Source organism: Rhinolophus hipposideros, assembly GCF_964194185.1.
Source record: "Rhinolophus hipposideros genome assembly, chromosome: 6".
In the NCBI taxonomy this organism is placed as follows: Eukaryota; Metazoa; Chordata; class Mammalia; order Chiroptera; family Rhinolophidae; genus Rhinolophus; species Rhinolophus hipposideros.
Window position 1 is genome coordinate 70,022,515 of NC_138052.1, and position 19,347 is coordinate 70,041,861.

Consider the following 19,347-nt stretch of genomic DNA (forward strand, 5'->3'; position numbering starts at 1 on the left):
AAGTACCTATATTTTAACATTATTTCTAAGAAAAAATAAATTTTAGAAGTACATCTCTCTAAAGACACGTGTGCTCCAATGTTCATTGCAGCTTTGTTTACGGTGGCCAAGACATGGAAACAACCAAAATGTCCTTCGAGAGATGAATGGATAAAGAAGTTGTGGTACATATACACAATGGAATACTATTTGGTGGTAAGAAAAGATGATATAGGAACATTTGTGCCAACATGGATGGATCTTGAGAGTATAATGCTAAGCTAAATAAGTCAGACAGAAAAAGTAGAGAACCATATGATTTCACTGATATGTGGTATATAAACCAAAAACAACAAAAGAACAAGACAAACAAATGAGAAACAAAAACTCATAGACACAGACAATAGTTTAGTGGTTACCAGAGGGTAAGGGGGGTGTGGGGTGTGGGGTGGGAGATGACGGTAAGGGGGATCAAATATATGGTGATGGAAGGAGAACTGACTCTGGGTGGTGAACATACAATGGGATTTATGGATGATGTAATACAGAATTATACACCTGAAATCTATGTAATTTTACTAACAATTGACACCCCAATAAATTAAAAAGAAAAAGAAGTACATCTCTCCCAAGTTTGGCAGTGTGAGCGGCAGAGGCTCTGGTAGTAAGACAGAACCTCCTTGGAGAGTTCCTTTGGTGGTAGAAGATCTCTTGGCAAGGTGGCTATTAGTGATGAGGAGAAGGGTCTCAGTAATTTACACAGTGGAATAGGAAAAAGTATCTCTTCAAACTGGCATGAGAAAGTTGCTGTTTAGATGAATCCCCAGGTGTAGAGAATAGGAAGTCTTAAAGAATTACCCCATCAAGCCTTATAAATTCTATCTTCTAAATATTTCTCAAATATGTCCTTTTTTCCTTTGGCCTATTCAGATCCTAATACTATTTAACCTAGACTACTGTAACATAATGCTAGCTGGTCTTCTTTCCTGTCATTAGTCTCAGCTAATTCCCATCTACTATCCAATCTATTAGATGGGTCAGAGTGACCCATCTAAGCATAAGTGAGATCATGAAGTTTCCTTGCTGAAAACCTTACATTGACTTTCATGTCCATAGGATAATGATGCAAACCCCTTTGCAAGATTCAGAAATTTCTTTAATACATCGACCCTCCGTACCTTTTCATCCTTTGGAAACACTAGAGTAGAGCTAATCTGAACTATTATACTTGCATTCCGAAGGTGTGATGCTCTTTGAGGTCTTTCTGCTATTGCATATATTGTTAATTCAGCAGGCGTAACTTCTATTTGTTGTCTTCTGAAAAGTCTTCTCTCTTTCCCAAACTCAAACTGCATTAAGTACTCCATACTCTGTGCTCCAACCCACGATACTGGAGGTTTACTTTCATATTAGAACTTGAATTACAGAAAAGTAATTGCATTGTAGTCTGGCTTTTCCTCCCAGACTATAAACACTTTTAAGGCAGTGGTTATGTCTTTTATCTTTGCCATCCCAGCATTTAGTGCTAGTTTTGGTACAGATATTATGCACTTGATACAATTTTCAAAGTGAATTCCAGGTTCTACACTGTATACAAGATATCAAGGAGGTGACAGTCTAGTAGTAAGGAGAAGTCAAATTCATATACGTGAAACACAAGGCGTCATATGTGCCACAATGGAGGGGTAAGTGAGATGCTTTGGTTATTCTAAAAAGGGAGCTCTCAGTTCCAGTATTAGGGTGAGGTCGGGGTACAAAACTGAAAAGGTTCAAGGGAGAAGATGGCATTTGAGATGGATTCTGACAAAAAAAATTCAACCCTTGGAGATGCAGCAAGCATAAGAAATAGGTTAGGTCACATCCTGATATAGTAAAACAGTGGGGGTAAAACAAGGTTATAGAGTAGTCCCACTGAGCATGTAAGAGAGTATTTTTAAAAAGCTGGAGAAGTAAGTTAGGCTTTAAATACTGGCTAAGGAGACAGTATTTAATTTAGAAGGCAACGATGGTGTAATTAAAGGCAGTAATTAGTGAAAGAGACTATTAGAGCAACCGTCTTAATAGTCTGAGTGAGGAATAACAAAGTCATATTTGACAGGTAGTACTGTATAGACCTGGGTTATTTATTAACGGTATGATCTTGGACATGTTATTTAAACTTGCAAACCCAGTTTCCTCATTTATTTCAAAATACTGTTGTGATTGAATTTATGTAAAGAGATTATTAGTACAGTACTTGGCATGTATCAAGTGCTCGAATTAGTGATATTTCAGCTGCAACTGTAAAAATTCAACTCAAATAAGCATGAGCAAACAAGGGAAATTATTAAAAGGCTACTGACAAGATCAATGGAACAGAATAGAGAGCTCCAAAATAGAACCATACTAATATGGTCAAATGACTTTAATCTTTTCAACAAATAGTGCTGGAGTAACTGTATATTTTCATGCAAAAAAATAAATCTAGACACAGATCTTATACCCTACACATAAATTAACTCAGAATGTATCATAGACATAAATGTAAAACGAAAAACTATAAAACTCCTAGAAGATAACATATGAAAAAATGCAATGCATATGAAATGAAATGCAAAATGGTACAGCCACTTTGGAAGACAGTTTCCCAAAAAACTAACCATACTTTTACCACACAATCCAGCAGTTACACTCCTTGATATTTACCCAAATGACTTGAAAACTTATGTCCATACAAAAACCTGTACATGAGTGTTTATGGCAGCTTTATTCATAGTTGCCAAAACTAGAAAGCAACCAAGACGTCCTTCATTGGGAAATGGATTAAAAACTGTGGTACATCAATATAATGGAATATTGTCCAGCAATGAAAAGAAATGAGCCATTGTGCCATGAAAAGAAAAAAACAAAAACACGGAGGGAACTTAAGTACACATTGCTAAGTGAAAGAAGTCAATGAAAAGCCAATGTACTATGCAATTTCAACTATATGACATTCCAGAAAGGGCAAAATTATGGAAGCAGTAAAAGATCAGAGGTTGCCAGAGGAGAGGAAAGAAAGGAGGGAGGATCGCAGGTCTCTATTATTTCTACAACAGCACATAAATCTACAATTAGTGGAAAATAAGTTTAATTTTTAAAAATTTCATTAGGTTCATTTTTCATCTTACTGCAGACAACAGTTTTGCCAGTTGTTTTATTATCACATAAGTCACCACATTTCAAGGCTTCAATATAATTTCCTAGTTGATTTAGTCTCCCAGATTCCCCACACTGCCACCAGCCTCAAATATCAATCTAGGCCTTTAGGGGGTGGGGAAAGAGGGAATGTCATGATTCCTTACATGTGAAGAAAACCTGCCTACCTACCAGAGAATAAAAACAAAGAAAACAAAAGAAAAATCAAATCTATAATTTCGGTCCCTGAAGCCCTGGACTGCCTTTATTTCTGGGAATTACTTCAATAACCATTTTTTTCAAAGCACAATTAAATTTTTTTTTACTAAAGTGCATGAATTGTATACATACTGCTTAGTGAAATTCTAAATTAGTAACTTTATTTTTAGAGCAGTTTTAGTTTTATAGAAAAATTGAGTGGAAAGTATAGAGAGTTCCCATATTCCTCCTATCCCTCCACCCTAGTTTCCCTGCTGCTAACATCTTCCATTAGCTGGTACATTTGCTGCAATTGATGAGCCAATGTTAATACATTATTATTAACTAAAGTTCATAGTTTATATTAGGGCTCACTTTTGTGTTTTACATTTTATGAATTTTGTCAAATGTATAGTGCCATATACCCATCATTACAGTATCACACTAATGGTTTCATTACCCTACTCTACATGTCTCCTGTGCTATCATTTAAATTGCTTTCCCCTTATAAGTAAGGTGTAAATTGTCTTTCATTTCTACACATTTAACTATGATTTGTATTGGCTTTTTATAGGTTTTTGTATAGGTTTTTATTTTTTGATTTATCTTGTTGGGGTTCACTCAGATTCTTGAATCTGTAAGTTATGTCTCTTGCTAAATTTGGAAACTTTTCAGCCATTATTTCTTTATGTACTTTTTTAGTCCTACTCTCTTTCCATTCTCCTCCTAAACTCTAATGACACAAATGTTAGATCTTTTGTGATAGTCTCACAAGCTCCTAACGCTCTGTTTATTTTTTTTCCAGTTTATTTTCACTCTCAGATTATGTAATTCCTATTACTCTATCTTCAGATTCACTGTTCTTTCCTCTATTCCCTACTTTCTGTTTTGAAGCCTATCCACTATGGGTTTTTGTTTGTTTGTTTGTTTGTTTGTTTAGGTCTTCTTTATATCCTCTATTTTATTGTTGAGATTTTAAAATTTATTTGTTGGAACTTTCTATGTTTAAATTTTGTTTCAAGTGTGTTTAAAATTGCTTGTTGCATTTTTGAAATCTCTATCAGATAATTCTAACATCTTGGACATCACATTGTGGTATCTATTTGTTGTCTTTTTTCATGCAATTTGAGATTTACCTCATTCTTGGTACAATAAGAGGTTTTCAAATAAAACCTGGAATTTTTCATATTATGTTTTATGACTCTATATCTTATATAAACCTTTGATTTTAACTTGCTTTACTGATACCACTCCAGCAGGGGATAAGGGTTGCCAACTTGTTATTGCAAGGTCTTGGTTTATAGTGATTTGTACTTTGCTGAAGCATGGATTTGGCTGAAGCAGATGTTTAAATCATATTCTACAAAAGCAGTGTAAAAGGTATCGTTTAACTAGTGAGAGTAGACAAAAAATAATCTTTCAAATCCCCAAATGTCTTTACTTTCTAGTTTTGTTTTATCAGTCATTTTGGGGGCAAAATTATATACTAGAATTGCAAACTTCATATGAAGCCTGCTCCACCCCATGTCCATTTTAGCACAGAGGCTTACTAAAACACACACACACACACACACACACACACACACACACACACACACACACCCCTACCTGTCCCAAACCAAGAATAATTGAAATGAATTAAAACATTTATTGGCATCTCTCAAAGAACATCAAATGGGATCCAGTTCAAATCCCATGATAAACTGCTTAGTCTTTTTTCCCATTCATTTCATACCATCTTCTACAGAAACTCACATTTAAGGTCTGTCTTTTTCCCCCTATTCTCTGCCTTCCTGTATCCATTCATTTTACCTTTTAGTAGAGAAATTACACATTTGTGGCCCACAGGCCAAATTTCACCAATGTATGCATTTAACTTGACACAATGTTTTAAAAACAATTTCAATTAGTTGTCAACATTTATGAATTGGGAAATGACACATAAGTATCTGTGTATCTAATTTCTCTTGAAAAAACTGAATGTTTGGCAAAATGTTGGCTTCATTTTATAAGTGACTTGTAGTGGACATGACTACCTCCTTCAAATCTGATATGTCCCTCTAGTTTGCTACACGTTTACCACTCCCTATTGATTACACGTGGCCATTTTACTATTTATGATGTAGGCCTAGCTTCTGTAGATATTGTAGTTTGTGATCTTTTAATGTGCTTTCCTATGAAACCTAGTCTTTTTCAAATTCTAATTTTGCAACTTTTTCTATTTATTATATTGGGTCATATAACAAGAATTTTGAGAGCCCCACAGGATCCCCTGAGAACTGTCAAGAATCCAGAGATGAGCTGTAGTCTTTTGCACACTATAAACCTAATAAAATCCTTGTGGAGATCTCTATCTACTAAAAAGGAAGGTAGACTCAAACAACTGGTCACACTTTGTGTATATAAGGCCTCTTGTGGGGAAGCAAATCCCAGCTCTAAGAGAGAATAAAGGGGGAAAGTACTGGGCTATCTGCGCCTATGGATGTTAGAAAAGTAGTGATTTCCAAAACTGGTCTTCCTGGAAAAAGGAAGAGGAGCTGGAATAAGAAAAACAGATATTACAGTAACATCAATGGGACCTATGAGAAGGAATTACAACTTCTATGACTTACCATAAATCAACCGATGAACTGAGAGCTGTAACTCTCTCTGGAAGTGGCTCCTGTCCCGTTGTGTAAATCCTTGATCATGGGAAAAAACAAACAAAAAAACTTGTGCTAATTTCCGTTTATTTATTTACTCTGCCCTTTAAATCTTTATTTGTATTTCTCAAAGACCTCAATCATATTAAAGACACTGAAACAACTTTGCAATATTTATCTTTACTACAATTAATTTTCTTCCTAAAACACAAGAACTCCCCATCCTCTTCAATAGTGATAGATTCAATTAAAATGTCAACCTAAAAACAAAACCACAAAAATCAAAAGCTGTGTTTGGAGTACATATACATGCAGGGGATTTTGGATTATATTTCAGTAATCCTCTACCTAACAAGAGAAAGTAACAACTTGTATGTAGTTTGCAAAATAGAGTGAAGGTTGGTTGTCTGAATATGGTTATATATTCATTATCATATATTAGTCTTTGCTTTTTTTAACCTGTTATTTTCAAAAAGCAGCAGATCTACTTAGTGTATTAATTAATTAAACTGGTCTTCCTGGAAAAAGGAAGAGGAGCTGGAGTATTAATTAGTAATATTAATTAACTATTTTGATTGTTTATACTACTATGATGTCAGCTAGAACTCAATAATTTAGACCAGAGTAGGATAGCATATTTCAATTCTATTAAGTCACTAAGTCATTAAATATATATATATATATATATATATATATATATATATATATACTTAGTGACTTCACTAAGTAGTGAAATTAGCACATGGATATATATATACATATATATAAAAATTATATTTTATCATTTGCTCATTTGTGTTCTTACTTCAAGGCTGTTAATATTTGATATGCGGAGCAAATAAAACAGTACGTGTGTTTAAACACACACATATATAGACTCAGGACAGTTAATATATGAAGTGCTTAGTTTGAGTCCTGCTGATAGGAAGGCCTAAATAAATGTTGGCTAAACTTTTTATAATTCTCACTAATATTCTCTCCTACAAGGTTCTTTACAGTGCCATGCCTCACAAGCTTTTGAGTTTAAAATACTAGATCCTTCCCCCTTCCGCCTCTATCTTTAGCATACACTTGGCCAAATATTATTCTTACACAACTCGCCATGAGTGGTTGTTGGACACCTATGATTTTCCCACTGTTCAAACAAGTTTTTGAAAACCCTAAAGTAGCCAATCCCGTTGGTTGCAAACACCACCAACAGCCAATGCGTAACCAGTATTGTCTTGCCCCCATTTTTCCTGTCCCAGTCTACACGTCCTGTTCCCCGCTACCAATCAGAGATGCATTAGACTTCATATCTAACCATAGATTCTTACGAACCTATATATCTATAGGTTCATATATCTACAAAGAAAACTCGATGGTATGAGAAGAGGGAGAGTCCCTTTATCCAGGGCATGCAGAAGACTTCCTGCAGATTTCTCTACAGGACAGGATTATTCTATTTATATCTTTAGGATTGCGTCTCTGTTAAGGCTCAAACGACTAGAAAACCTTCACCGGAAAGGGGAGCCTACTGAAACAGGTGCATGGTCTACTTAAAACTCTGTACAGCATTACCGGACAGCGACCTTCAGGCCGCTTTTGCTGCTGCGCATGCGTCACAATGGCCGGCCTTCGAGTTTGTTGTCTTCGGTTCAAACCATTTCTTTGCTCTTCCCCGGCTCTTTCCCAGACTTTCGTTCGAACTTCCCGGCTGTCAGAACCCACCAATCACGAACGTCCTTCGGGCCACGCCCCTCCACCGCCCCCTCCGTGAACCCGAGTCGAATTTCGCGCACACCGCTCCTGCCTTACGCACGCCGCGCACAGACGTCGGCCTCTGACGCTACGGTCGCCTCCGCGCCGACTCCCGCCGGGGCCTCTCCCGGCGACCGTTGAACGGCCTGTTGAAGTACCTCCCTCAGGCCCTCCCCCTCCACGAACCGTTCTTGCGGCGGCGACCCATGTTGGGGTTCGCGCTCCTGCGGTCGCCGCCGCTGCTGCTCCTGCTGCCGCAGCTCGGACTCGGAATCGCTGTTTCACGACCTCGGGCCGGAGCCATGAACTTCGGCGGCAGCAGCAGTGCGCGATGCTCCGGCGCGGCCGAGGGGAGCGCACCGCAGTGCGTGCAGCTGTCCACGGTGCCGGGAGCCGACCCGCAGCGCAGCAACGAGTTGCTCCTGGTGGCGGCGGCGGCGGCCGAGGGACCGGAATGGCGGGATGTCTCTGGGGACCGGGCGAAGGAGGGGCAGCCACCGCCCGCCCAGCATCACGTCCTCTATTTCCCCGGGGATGTGCAGGTAACCTGGGGCCTTTCGGGGCACGTGTTCCTCCCTCTCGTGCGTGTGCGAATTCCCTGGATTCTGCCCCATAGCTGGTACCGAGTTTGTTACCTCCTCTGAACTCAACCGCACATGCAGTCACAGGGTGGCTCTTCCGTTAACACACGGAATCCAAAGCCGCCCCTTCCACACCCGTGACCCCCTCGGTAGCCCGGGCGGGACGGTGTCCTCGGCGAGTTCCGACCTGGGGAGAGCCGGGTGTCGGTCCAGGCTTCACGGGCGTAGAATGTGAAACAGAAGGAATGAGTTGAGACGCATGATGTATATTCATTCTGCAACTTGGTTTCTCAGTGGAGTGTGCGTGGGGGCGGGGGAGGGGACAGGAGACAGCGATAGCTTTTAAATTAACTTAGCACATAGTGTTCCACTGGCAGTAATGAAAAAGCAAGCAAGTAAACAGAAACAAAAACCCACTACAAACGTATGACACTCAGTAATCCTAAGAAAGGGAGGGTGGGTGGAGAAGAGAGACAGTAATTGCAAAGCATTTTGCAAAGTAATTGCAAAGAGCATCGGTATTTTGATGCTCACTTAAAATTCTGTACTTTTGTTTTTTGTGTGATTTTATCTTTATTATTCATTGTGTAGCTGCAGGCAAATTACCGTGAATATGTTGTCCTGGAAAGCTGGCTGTCAGTCTAGATTTTATTCTAGAACTGCGTTGTCTAATCGGGTAGCTATTAGTTATCTGGCAATTTAAATTAAGTACAATTAAAAACCCAATTCCTCAGTTGCCCTAGCTGCATTTCAAGTGCTCGGCAGCAGCTAAGGTTTGTGTGTGAACAGTGCAAATACAGAAGAACTGTTCCACAGCACATTTCCATCATCACAACGGTCTACTGGATAGTGTTGGTGTAGACAGGTAAAGCTAGAATATGGCTAGATGTGTTTCGTATACCATGAAACAATATTTATTGTTTTTGAAATTGATGCTTGAAAATGATACACTTACAAACTTTGTGCCCTAAGTCAAATGATGATTAAGATACCTGTAGTTTTTTTCTCTTTTCAAAATAATGGACTGATAATAAACACTATGAAAAAACTAGTATTTAGATTTAAGAGAAGAAATTTAATTTACTCAATCGATGGCCTTTTGCTCAATTTGGGAAAACAGCATGACATTACTGATCATGACTTCCAGATTATGGACCAGCTAACTGTGCACCTGCAATAATGATGACGATGATAGTGTGATAACTAAACTTACAGATAACTAAACCTACTAAGTGTTTTTAAAGTGTGCCAGCTAGAATGTAAGTACAAGTCTTCATCTGATGTCTAAAAAACGCTAAATACAGATGGAATAATATCTTTTTGTTTTGACATCATCCATTTCTTTATTTAGCCTGAAATTCCATTAGCTTTTTGGACAGTGATGTACTGTAGATTTATGCAGAGTATGAAGTGCTCTAAAAACCCAGGAATGCATCAAAGGATAATGCATCAAAAGGCTTTGAGGCCAGATTGCCTAGGTTTGAACCCTGATTCTGCACTTTTTAGCTATTCTCTGGCCAATTGCAGCTACCTCAACTATAAAGTATGAATAATAATTTATAGGCCATCAATGAGGAGTAAATATGTGAATACCCAAAGAGTTACAGTTCTTCTCATCTTTCTGGCGACCTTTTTAATTATTGGGGGTACCCCAGTGCTCAGTTCTTCAACTTTTCCTCTGTCTTCATATGAGGTCTAAAAAAATGCTAAATTACTCTCTTCATGATCTCTTTCAGTCTGTGGCTTTACATACAACATTTGTTTATCTAGCCTAGACATATTCCCCAAATTTTAGACTTACCAATTGCACGCACAATATTTCATTTTGGATATTTAATAGATATTTCAAACCTAAAATCTCCCGGATCTTTGCCCCTAAACCTGTTCTTCCTGCAGTTTTCCTCATCTCAGTTAATGGAAACTTCCTTTTTAGTTGCTCAAGTTAGAAATCCTGAAGTTATCCTTTAGTCTTCTCTTTCACATCTCATATTTTAATCCATCAACAAATAAAGTGGCTTCACCTTCTTAATGTATCTAAAAGTGATCAGAATAATCATTTTAAAATGTAAATCAAATCATTCCATATCTTTCTGCTCAAAAGTCTCCAATAACTTCCTGTATCACTCAGAGTAAAAGCCAGCGACCTTTTGATGTCCTGCAAATCCCTTCACTGGTCTACCTTTTTCCACCTTGTTTTTCTGACTGTCTTTTTCTGTTTTATTCTGTCCCAGCCATACCAGCCTTCTTCAAATTGCACACTTCACCTCAAAAGCTTTGAACATGCTGTCAGGAGCGGTCTTTCTGCAGATTATCTGTAGGATATATTACCTCATCTGTTTCAAGTCTTTGCTCAAAAGTTGCCTTCACAGTGAGGCCTTTTCTGACCATCCTATTTAATAATCAGTTGTATGTACAGGACCCCTGTTAACTTTTTTGTTTAATTTTTGTCCATTTCACTTACTATATTAGTTATTCATTTTGGTTTTTATCTGTCTTCCACCTTACTACAATGTAAGCTTCATGTCTGTTTTCTTCACTGATATATCTATGATGCTTAGTGACTATTCATTAAATAACTTGTTGAATGAATGAATGTATGTAAGTTGCTTTGAACAGTGTATGAAGTGTTTGATAAGTCTTTATATGAAATGCTTTTAGGCTCAGATTTCCTCATCCATATCTTTCTACTTGATTCTTTTGAGCTTCACGTTTATCGTTATGAAATTTGCCCTCTTAGATACAGCTCATCTTTTTATTGATCATTTTAGAACTTATTTCAGTTTGCAGCATATTATAGATTAAATAAGCATTTTTTCTATATCTTTATTCTTAATTTGGATCAGTATTGAACAGAATAAGGTCAAAAAGAACTTTGTAGGGTATAATTATAAGCTTTGCCTCATCTTAACATAGATTCATTATTTGGTATTAATTGGATCTGGCTGTCCATGTAATTTAAAATCCTAATTATCATTACTTTATTGTTTATATCCTTTTTTATTTTATACCTGTCCTTTTAGCATTTAAAGTACAGGAAAGCTGAGGCTGTCTTAATATATATTTCTTTAGATACCTCTTGATGTTTTTCTTATCCATCAGTAATGATTTTAGAGGGAGATCAGGATTTAAGTAGGTACTGTCTAATTTCCTTGCGTTATCTTGCTTCTTAAAGCCTCAGGATATAGAATTACATTCACCTCTTTATTTTTAAAGTGTAAGCTTACAATTTGATGAATTTTGACAAATATTACAGTTATGTAACTAACACCACAATCATGTTATACAACGTCTCCATCACCCTAAAAAGTGCCCTTGTGTCCCACTCTAGTCAATTTCTTCTCTCAGCCCTAGGCAGTCACTGATCTGCTTTCCTGCACTATAATTTTTTGCCTTTTCTAGATTTCCATTAACTAGGAACATCCAGATAGAAGAGATGCATAGGGTAAGGTATGTGGGACGGGGTGCAGAGCATCCACGCTCTCTTAAACCTATCACTTTCCTGGCACCTCCACTGTTCACTAACCTGGAAGCTACCCAAGCCTGTACTTTGGGGATTTTTATTGTATATAGGAGGCTTCACTGATGATATCTTGGTCTTTCTAATGACTAGCCCCGACCCAGGAGCCCACCAGGAGTCACCTCATTAAAACAAAAGACATTCCTGTCATTAAAACAAAAGACATTCCTATCACCCAGGAAACGCCAAGGGTTTTAGGAGCTCTGTGCCAGGAACCAGGGGCAGATATTGCACAGTTACACACTATTAGTCATACCTGATCATGCCTTAGGCCTCCGTCGGGCAGCCTTCTTTGGCGGGATCCTGTTATCCTTCTAGCCTGCTTACTTGGGATGTCCACTTTTTGCTCAGCAAAAATGCCCCCTTGCCCCATTTTTGGTGGAAGTACAGCTTGTACGCAATATTCTTCTCATTCTGCTGTAACGAGTAGTCCACTTAGTTTAAATCTTTATAGTGAATGTTTACAAACTCTTGAACACACATGTCAAGTTTTCCTAAAAATCCTTTCCTTTACTTCAGTAGCAGTATGAGGTAGGCCTATAAGTTTTGCAAGTTCTCAGACATCTGCCTGTGCAGTAAGCATCTCCTAATCTCTCCAAGAGATTCTCTTGCCACCTGCCTCACTGGGGATGAGGAGAAGCGTGCCCCCCACCCTTTTCCCCTACAAGGAGAATAAGTGCACTGCATTCCCACTGGGATGAAAATTCTCTCAAAAGAAAACCTCTCTTCCCACAGTCCTTAGCCTTTTATGTAGATGGGTCAGGGTCATAGCCTGGGTTGTAGAAATAATTTGGGCTACAAGCAAGTCATATGAGAATGTCTGGTGTCTTTTTTTTCAAATGTGCTTATCCATTGTTCTCAGATCTGGGTTTTGACACCACAGTGAGAATCCCATTTTTACATTTTAGTATACACAGTTTCTTAGTATAAACATTTCCTCCCTTTGATCATGGGGAAAATAAAAAGCAAACACCCAAGTTTTGAGATTGATCACCTTCTATGTAGTAGAGGCTAAACTGAGAATCATAAAATCTTGAGTTAATTTTTGGCTCATTTACTAAATATACGAAATAAATAACTATAGTTTCTAGGACCTCACTTTCCTTAGCTATAAAAAGGATTTAGACGAGCCCTTTCAGATGTAAGCTCCTATGATAATTTTAATCATAATTATATCAGAAATCTGGATGTGCAGAAGACAATAGCATAATCCATAAAGTTAAATAATAGTCTTTTAACATACACACTGTTAATATTAATGAGATGCAAACTGTTAAGGACTTTGAGCATCCTATTGGGAAAATTACCAAAGGACATGAAAAGAAAGTTAACAAAAGAAAATGAAAATTGCCAATAAACATAGAAAAATATTCAACCTGATTAGGAATCAAAACATACAAATAAAATCAAAAGTGAGATATCATTTTTTCATAGCAAAGATTTTTTTAAAAATTAATGCTCATCGTCAGTGTGAGCCAGGATGTGGGAAAATAAGCACTCTTGTATACTTCCAGTGGAAATGTAAGTTGATATTAATCTTTCCGATGGGAAGTCTAAAAATTATGGTGCAGATTAAATTTTAAATTTATTGATATGGAATCATGCCTATAATATAGTAAGTGAAAACTGTATGTATAAGCTTGTGAGGGAGAAGTAAAGAATGCTCTCTTACATACATACTACTTGCGTATGTATATGTATACTAAAGAAAACTGGAGTCCTAGACACCAAAATTTTAATAGTGATTTTCTAATTGGTAGTTTTTTGGAGTGTTTTTTATACCTTTGTATGTAGACTGAATTTTTGTAGTATTAGTTTTAATTTTTAAATAGAAAAAAAATCCATTTTGCTAAAAAATTTAGTTTATTTAAAGTTGTACTTTGAAAAGGCAGTCTTTTCATCCCATTTCCTGTAGTCTCCCATTTCCTTTCCCCAAAGCTATCCCTGTTACCCATTTATATGTCCCTGCAGAAACATTCAGTGTTGATATAAACTTTCTAAGAAACACAAATGGTAGTATAGCCTACAGGGATTATTTAGCCCTTATTTTACAAACCATACAAGTACTCATAGAGCTGCTTCATTCTTTTGAAGCAGAAATAAATATACATATTTATTTATACATGTACATAAGTATATCACTGAGATAAATTCCTAGAAGAGGAATTACTAAGTCAAAAGGGAGGTGCATTTAAAACTTTGATATAATATATGACTGTTAGAAATAAAGAAAAATTACATCTCTATTTCTGTCTCCCTCACACTATATCCAATCCATCAGCAAATGCTGTTGACTCTACCTTCAAAATATGGTCAGAATCTGACCACTTCTTATCACCTTCGTGTCTACCCCACTCTGGTTCAAGCCACCTTCTCTCATTAGGATTAGACTGCAGTAGCCTCTGCTGTAACTGTTGCCCCTTCACACATAGTATACAAATCCTTTCAAAACTGGTCATATCAGCCCTCTCCTCCAAACCTGGTCAGAGTTAAAGCTGAAGTCCTCAGTCTCCCAAGACATGACTGGCACGCTCGCTCCTCCCCAGCATTCCCTCTGACTTCCTTGGCGATGGCTTTGCAGTTTGTTCCCTCCACTGGAGCTCCTCCGGCCTCATCACTGCATCACGGTTCTGTAAAGCATGCTTCCACTTCAGGGCCTTTTGCAATTCGTTTCTTATACCTGAAATATCACGATTCATTCCCTCAGCCCTTTCAGGTCCTTCTCAACGCTCGCCTTATTGGCGACCACCTGTGTTTTAAATAATAGTCTCCCACCCTCTCCAAAACATTGGACTCCTTTTCCCTGCCTTGTTTATTACACTCCATTGCACTCACCACCATCTAATGTTTTCTGCTGTCCAGCCACTAGCCATTTGTGGCTGTTGACCACTTGAAATGTTGTTAGTCAAATCAAGGAACTACATTTTTAATCGTATGTAACGTCCAATTTAAATCTAAAAACTGATACTCAAGTCTGTTCCTGGAAAAGTTTTAAGTATATTTGAACAACTTGGTATATGAATCTACTTTTTCAGCTGTAAATTTTATGAAATCTAAATTCAGATTTTCTGGTGAAAATATAGCATCCAAATTGAGATGTGCTGTAAGTGTAAAATATACAGTGGAGTTCGTAAGAAAAAGCAATGTATAATCCGGTAGTTTTTTTATATGGTTTACATGTTGAAATAATATTTTAGATATATTGGGCTCAGTAAAATGTATTATTAAAAATAATTTTCACCTGTTAACTTTTTAAATGTAGTTACTAGAAAATTTTACATGTAGCTCAAGTTATATTTCTGTTGGACAGTGTTGCTCTACTTACTAATGGAGTTGTTTGTTGTGTATCTCAGTTCTTAGAGCTCCATGTGGGCGGGAGTTTAGTCTGTTCTGATCCAGACCCAATCAGTAGGTATCCAATAAATTTCATAAAATAAATGAATAAATTTGAATGAAATTTCCCTTTTTTAAAAAAAGCTATGAATAAAAATTAAAAGGAAAATAAAATTTACATGCATGTCCAAAAAACTAAAGTTATTAATACATATAGAATAGAGAATGGCTAATAAATATATGAACAAAATTTCAACTTCATTCAAATTTTCAAATCTAAACTAGAATATCATTCCTGTGCCTATGAAATTTAACAAAGATAAAAGTTAACACATACTTCACTAGAAGACAGTATTGTAGTCTATATAACCAATCTTAAATTATGAATATTCTTTCACCTAGTTTTTCTATTATCTAGGAATTTATTTTTAAGGATGTAATCACAGACGTATAAAAAGATTTTTCTATAATGTTCATTGTAGCTTTGTTTGTAAAATAGAAATTGAAATCAGACAGCATTCAGGTTGCTAGAGTGATCCAACGAGGGAGGGGTTCAGGATAGCAGCTTTAATAAGAAAATATTTTAAAATTCTGTGTTGGTCAAAAAGTCTAATAAACCAAATTTATATGTTGTTAATGTGTTATGAATAGACTGTATGTATGCTAAATAAAAATTTATTAAAAATATCTATAATCCTTCCAAAGTGTTTTATTAAATTCCTACTATGCTGTTTAGCTACCTTATAACACTATCTTTTGATGGATTTGAGGCCTAAACCGAAAGTGTGATTTGTTCAAAATCTCATAACCAGAGAGTAATGGCGGATTTATAGTTTTACACTTATAGTATATTAACCATGGGTCATAACACCCCAACTTACTCCACAATGAAAATGGGAAACTATTTTGTGTAAATCGTTTTATATAAATGTATATTTAATGCTTGTTTCATCTTTCTTACCTTTCAGAATTATCATGAAATTATGACTCGTCATCCTGAGAATTATCAGTGGGAAAACTGGAGTCTAGAAAATGTTGCCACTATTTTAGCCCACCGGTTCCCCAATAGTTATATTTGGGTGATAAAGTGTTCCCGAATGCATCTGCATAAATTCAGCTGCTATGATAATTTTGTGAAAAGTAATATGTTTGGTGCTCCAGAACACAATACTGACTTTGGAGCTTTTAAGCACCTTTATACATTATTAGTTAATGCTTTTAACTTAAGTCAGAACAGTTTGCTATCAAAGAAGAATGGGAAAGATTTGAATAAGGACTCCAAAGCATCTAATTGTAGATCCAGTTCTTCTCATACTACCAATGGTTGCCAGGGAGAAAAAGAAAGGACTTGTGAAAATTTTGATGAGTCTGCTATGAGTTTCTATCCACCATCACTAAATAGTGCTTCTTTTACTTTAATTGGATTCAGTAAAGGTTGTGTTGTTTTGAATCAGTTGCTTTTTGAATTGAAAGAAGCTAAGAAAGACAAGAACATAGATGCTTTTATCAAAAGGATAAGAACAATGTACTGGCTGGATGGTGGTCATTCTGGAGGAAGCAATACTTGGGTTACTTATCCAGAAGTCTTGAAAGAATTTGCACAAACAGGGATTATTGTTCACACCCATGTAACACCTTACCAAGTACGTGATCCAATGAGATCTTGGATTGGAAAGGAGCACAAGAAATTTGTTCAGATACTTGGAGATTTTGGTGTGCAGGTGACTAGCCAAATTCATTTTGCAAAGGAAGCTCCTTCCATAGAGAATCACTTCAGGGTTCATGAAGTATTTTAAGATTACAAGAATATTCATGTACTTATTAAGTGGAAGAGCAGAAGCACTTTTTTGTGGGGAGCACACATTCCTAAAATATGAGTGTAATGTGCAATAATCGAATTCTTTGCTTGTGAATGTGAAGCTTTTAATTTGGACTGGGTTAGAATTAGTTCATTTGAAATCTAAAAGGTGGTTTGTGATAATCCTGAGGAGATATAAGACCCTTTAGAATGAGAGTTACAATATAGTCCTTATAAAAGATAATTAAAATTGTTAATTGTTGGAAATAGTTTATTTTCTGAGTAATGTTTAAAACTAATTTTGGTGGCACTGTAAAAATAATTAGCTATTTTGGCACTAAAAACTTTTGAATAGAAACACGTCATTTCTCTTCAAAGCAAAGGCACACTGATGTTTTCCATCATTTTGGAATAACTGCCCTGCCATTGTTTTATAGACTCATGGAATCTTTCTTTAATGTGCCACCAGTTTTTTTTGAGAGTCAAAATATATGTTTCCAGATTACCAAGAACATGCAGTAGTGTAAAGTTGGTTTTTAAAAACATTACACTTAAGCACTGTGGCTAAATTTTTAATTGACAACTTTAGCATAAGACATTTTGGAGTTTCTTGAATCTTGGCCCAAACCAATTCTTTTGGGAAAACTGTTTTGAACATAATTACATGTGTTAATTACAGATATATTACTGATTTAAAATATTTTCATATCAGTCTTTTGAAAGAGATCAACTTAGGGAAAATAAATACATGATACTTTATTTGTTAGTGTTCTATAGACAAGGGGACAGATTCTATAGATCTAAGTCAGTGTTTCTCCAGAAGCATGCTTTTGTCTACCAAAAGAAAGTAGCTCTCTTTGGCTAAAATGCAAAATTATATTGCTATAAGAAAAGTTATAAGGGAAAGTTTGAAGACACAAATGATTTAATTTTGGCTCAGAAACTGAATTTGCTTACCACTGCTACATAATCTGGGTGAAGTTTCCTTCTGTCTGTTTTTTCTTGACCTACATAAATACATTTTGAGAAACCAAGATCTAATTAATGTCAAACAATATTGAAATATAGCTGTATGATTACAATAAAAGGTGAGTGGTCACTTTTTTATTGTTTGTTTATAATTAGCTTTTGCAGGACATGAAATAAAGTATGGCAATAACATGGTGCTTTCAAACTGGAAAAAAAAGACTGAAGCTTAATACCTTAATAACCCACAGGACCTAAATTCTTAAAACAATATACAATTAAAATTTTTTTCCCCAGAATTATATTTTAATGACTATAAATACATTCCAAGTATTCATACTTATAAGAAATGATTCTTACCAAATGCTTAAAAATAACATCCCTTAATTCTATAGTGTCTCTCAAATTATTTTTTTTTAAATGACAAAGTAGTCTTATATTGCTGGTTTCTTTAAATACCTGCTGTTTCTTTTGAGACCAAAAATTCCCAACAAGGAAACAAGTCAGCCTGATTCTAATACTACCTTGTCTTAAGTCAGCACCTTGATTGATTGGACGGCTTTCAATGTTTAGTAGTCTTTGGTTAAATTCATGTGTATCTAATGTAAAATAGCTAAGTTACTGAATGCTCTAATGATGGGGCAAGAAAAGGCATTTGTTTTTACAAGATTAACTAAAATGGAAAAAGTAGGACTTTCAAGCAGGATTCATTAAAAAATCTGATATATGAAAAATCTGGGTTCTTTAGCTATCTAGTCATATGAATGCTTAATTGTAACTGTTACATTGAATATTAAAATGAATGGATATTAAAATAACTCACTAGACACCTGGAACTGCCACTGCATCAAAATGAGACTGTTGAAAAGTAGAGTATTTCTTGAATGAAAATATGTTCAAGTTGATCCACGTATTTTAATACTTCAGATTTGTTTTTTCTCCCCATTTGTCTAAAACTATTGTAAATGTTAGTATATCCTTTTGGATTGTGCCTTTTTGTGTTTATGTCATGAGTCAACTGAGAAAAGTAGTCATACATACAAATGTGCAAGTTGTTACTGCCGCAGCATGAATGTATAATTGTATTAAATTTAATCTACAGAAGTCTGTCTGGATGTGCTTTATGTTATTAGATACGTGTTAAAACTTCAGATCGTTATTTAGAAGGAAGCTATTTCTCTCCACTTTGCCATTTTGGGTTTACATGTGTTTTCATTAGCCTCCATGTTTTTTTCAAATGAGCGACTTTGAAACTTTCCTATAACAATACATATCTGCTTTATATTCTCAAAAATTTACATTATTTCCATTTCTTCTGTTGAATTTCTTAGAGAACAAATCTCTCAAAAAATAAGGAAGTTCTTCCTTTTTGGTGCTAATCGTCTCAGGTGTCTGTATTCTTTGGTTAGAATATGGTGTGACCTGTTTTTCATTTGT

At 36.1% G+C, this 19,347-nt stretch overlaps 1 protein-coding gene across 1 annotated transcript; it reads left to right on the forward strand.

The window, feature by feature from the left end:
* Positions 1 to 7,781: 7,781 nt before the first annotated feature.
* Positions 7,782 to 19,012, forward strand: LOC308499397 (mitochondrial protein C2orf69). The gene is made up of 2 exons (XM_081052785.1): positions 7,782 to 8,257; positions 16,115 to 19,012. The coding sequence occupies exons 1-2, from the start codon at positions 7,922 to 7,924 to the stop codon at positions 16,940 to 16,942; spliced, it is 1,164 nt and encodes a 387-aa protein (XP_080908911.1). The 5' UTR covers positions 7,782 to 7,921; the 3' UTR covers positions 16,943 to 19,012.
* The last annotated feature ends 335 nt before the right edge of the window (positions 19,013 to 19,347 follow it).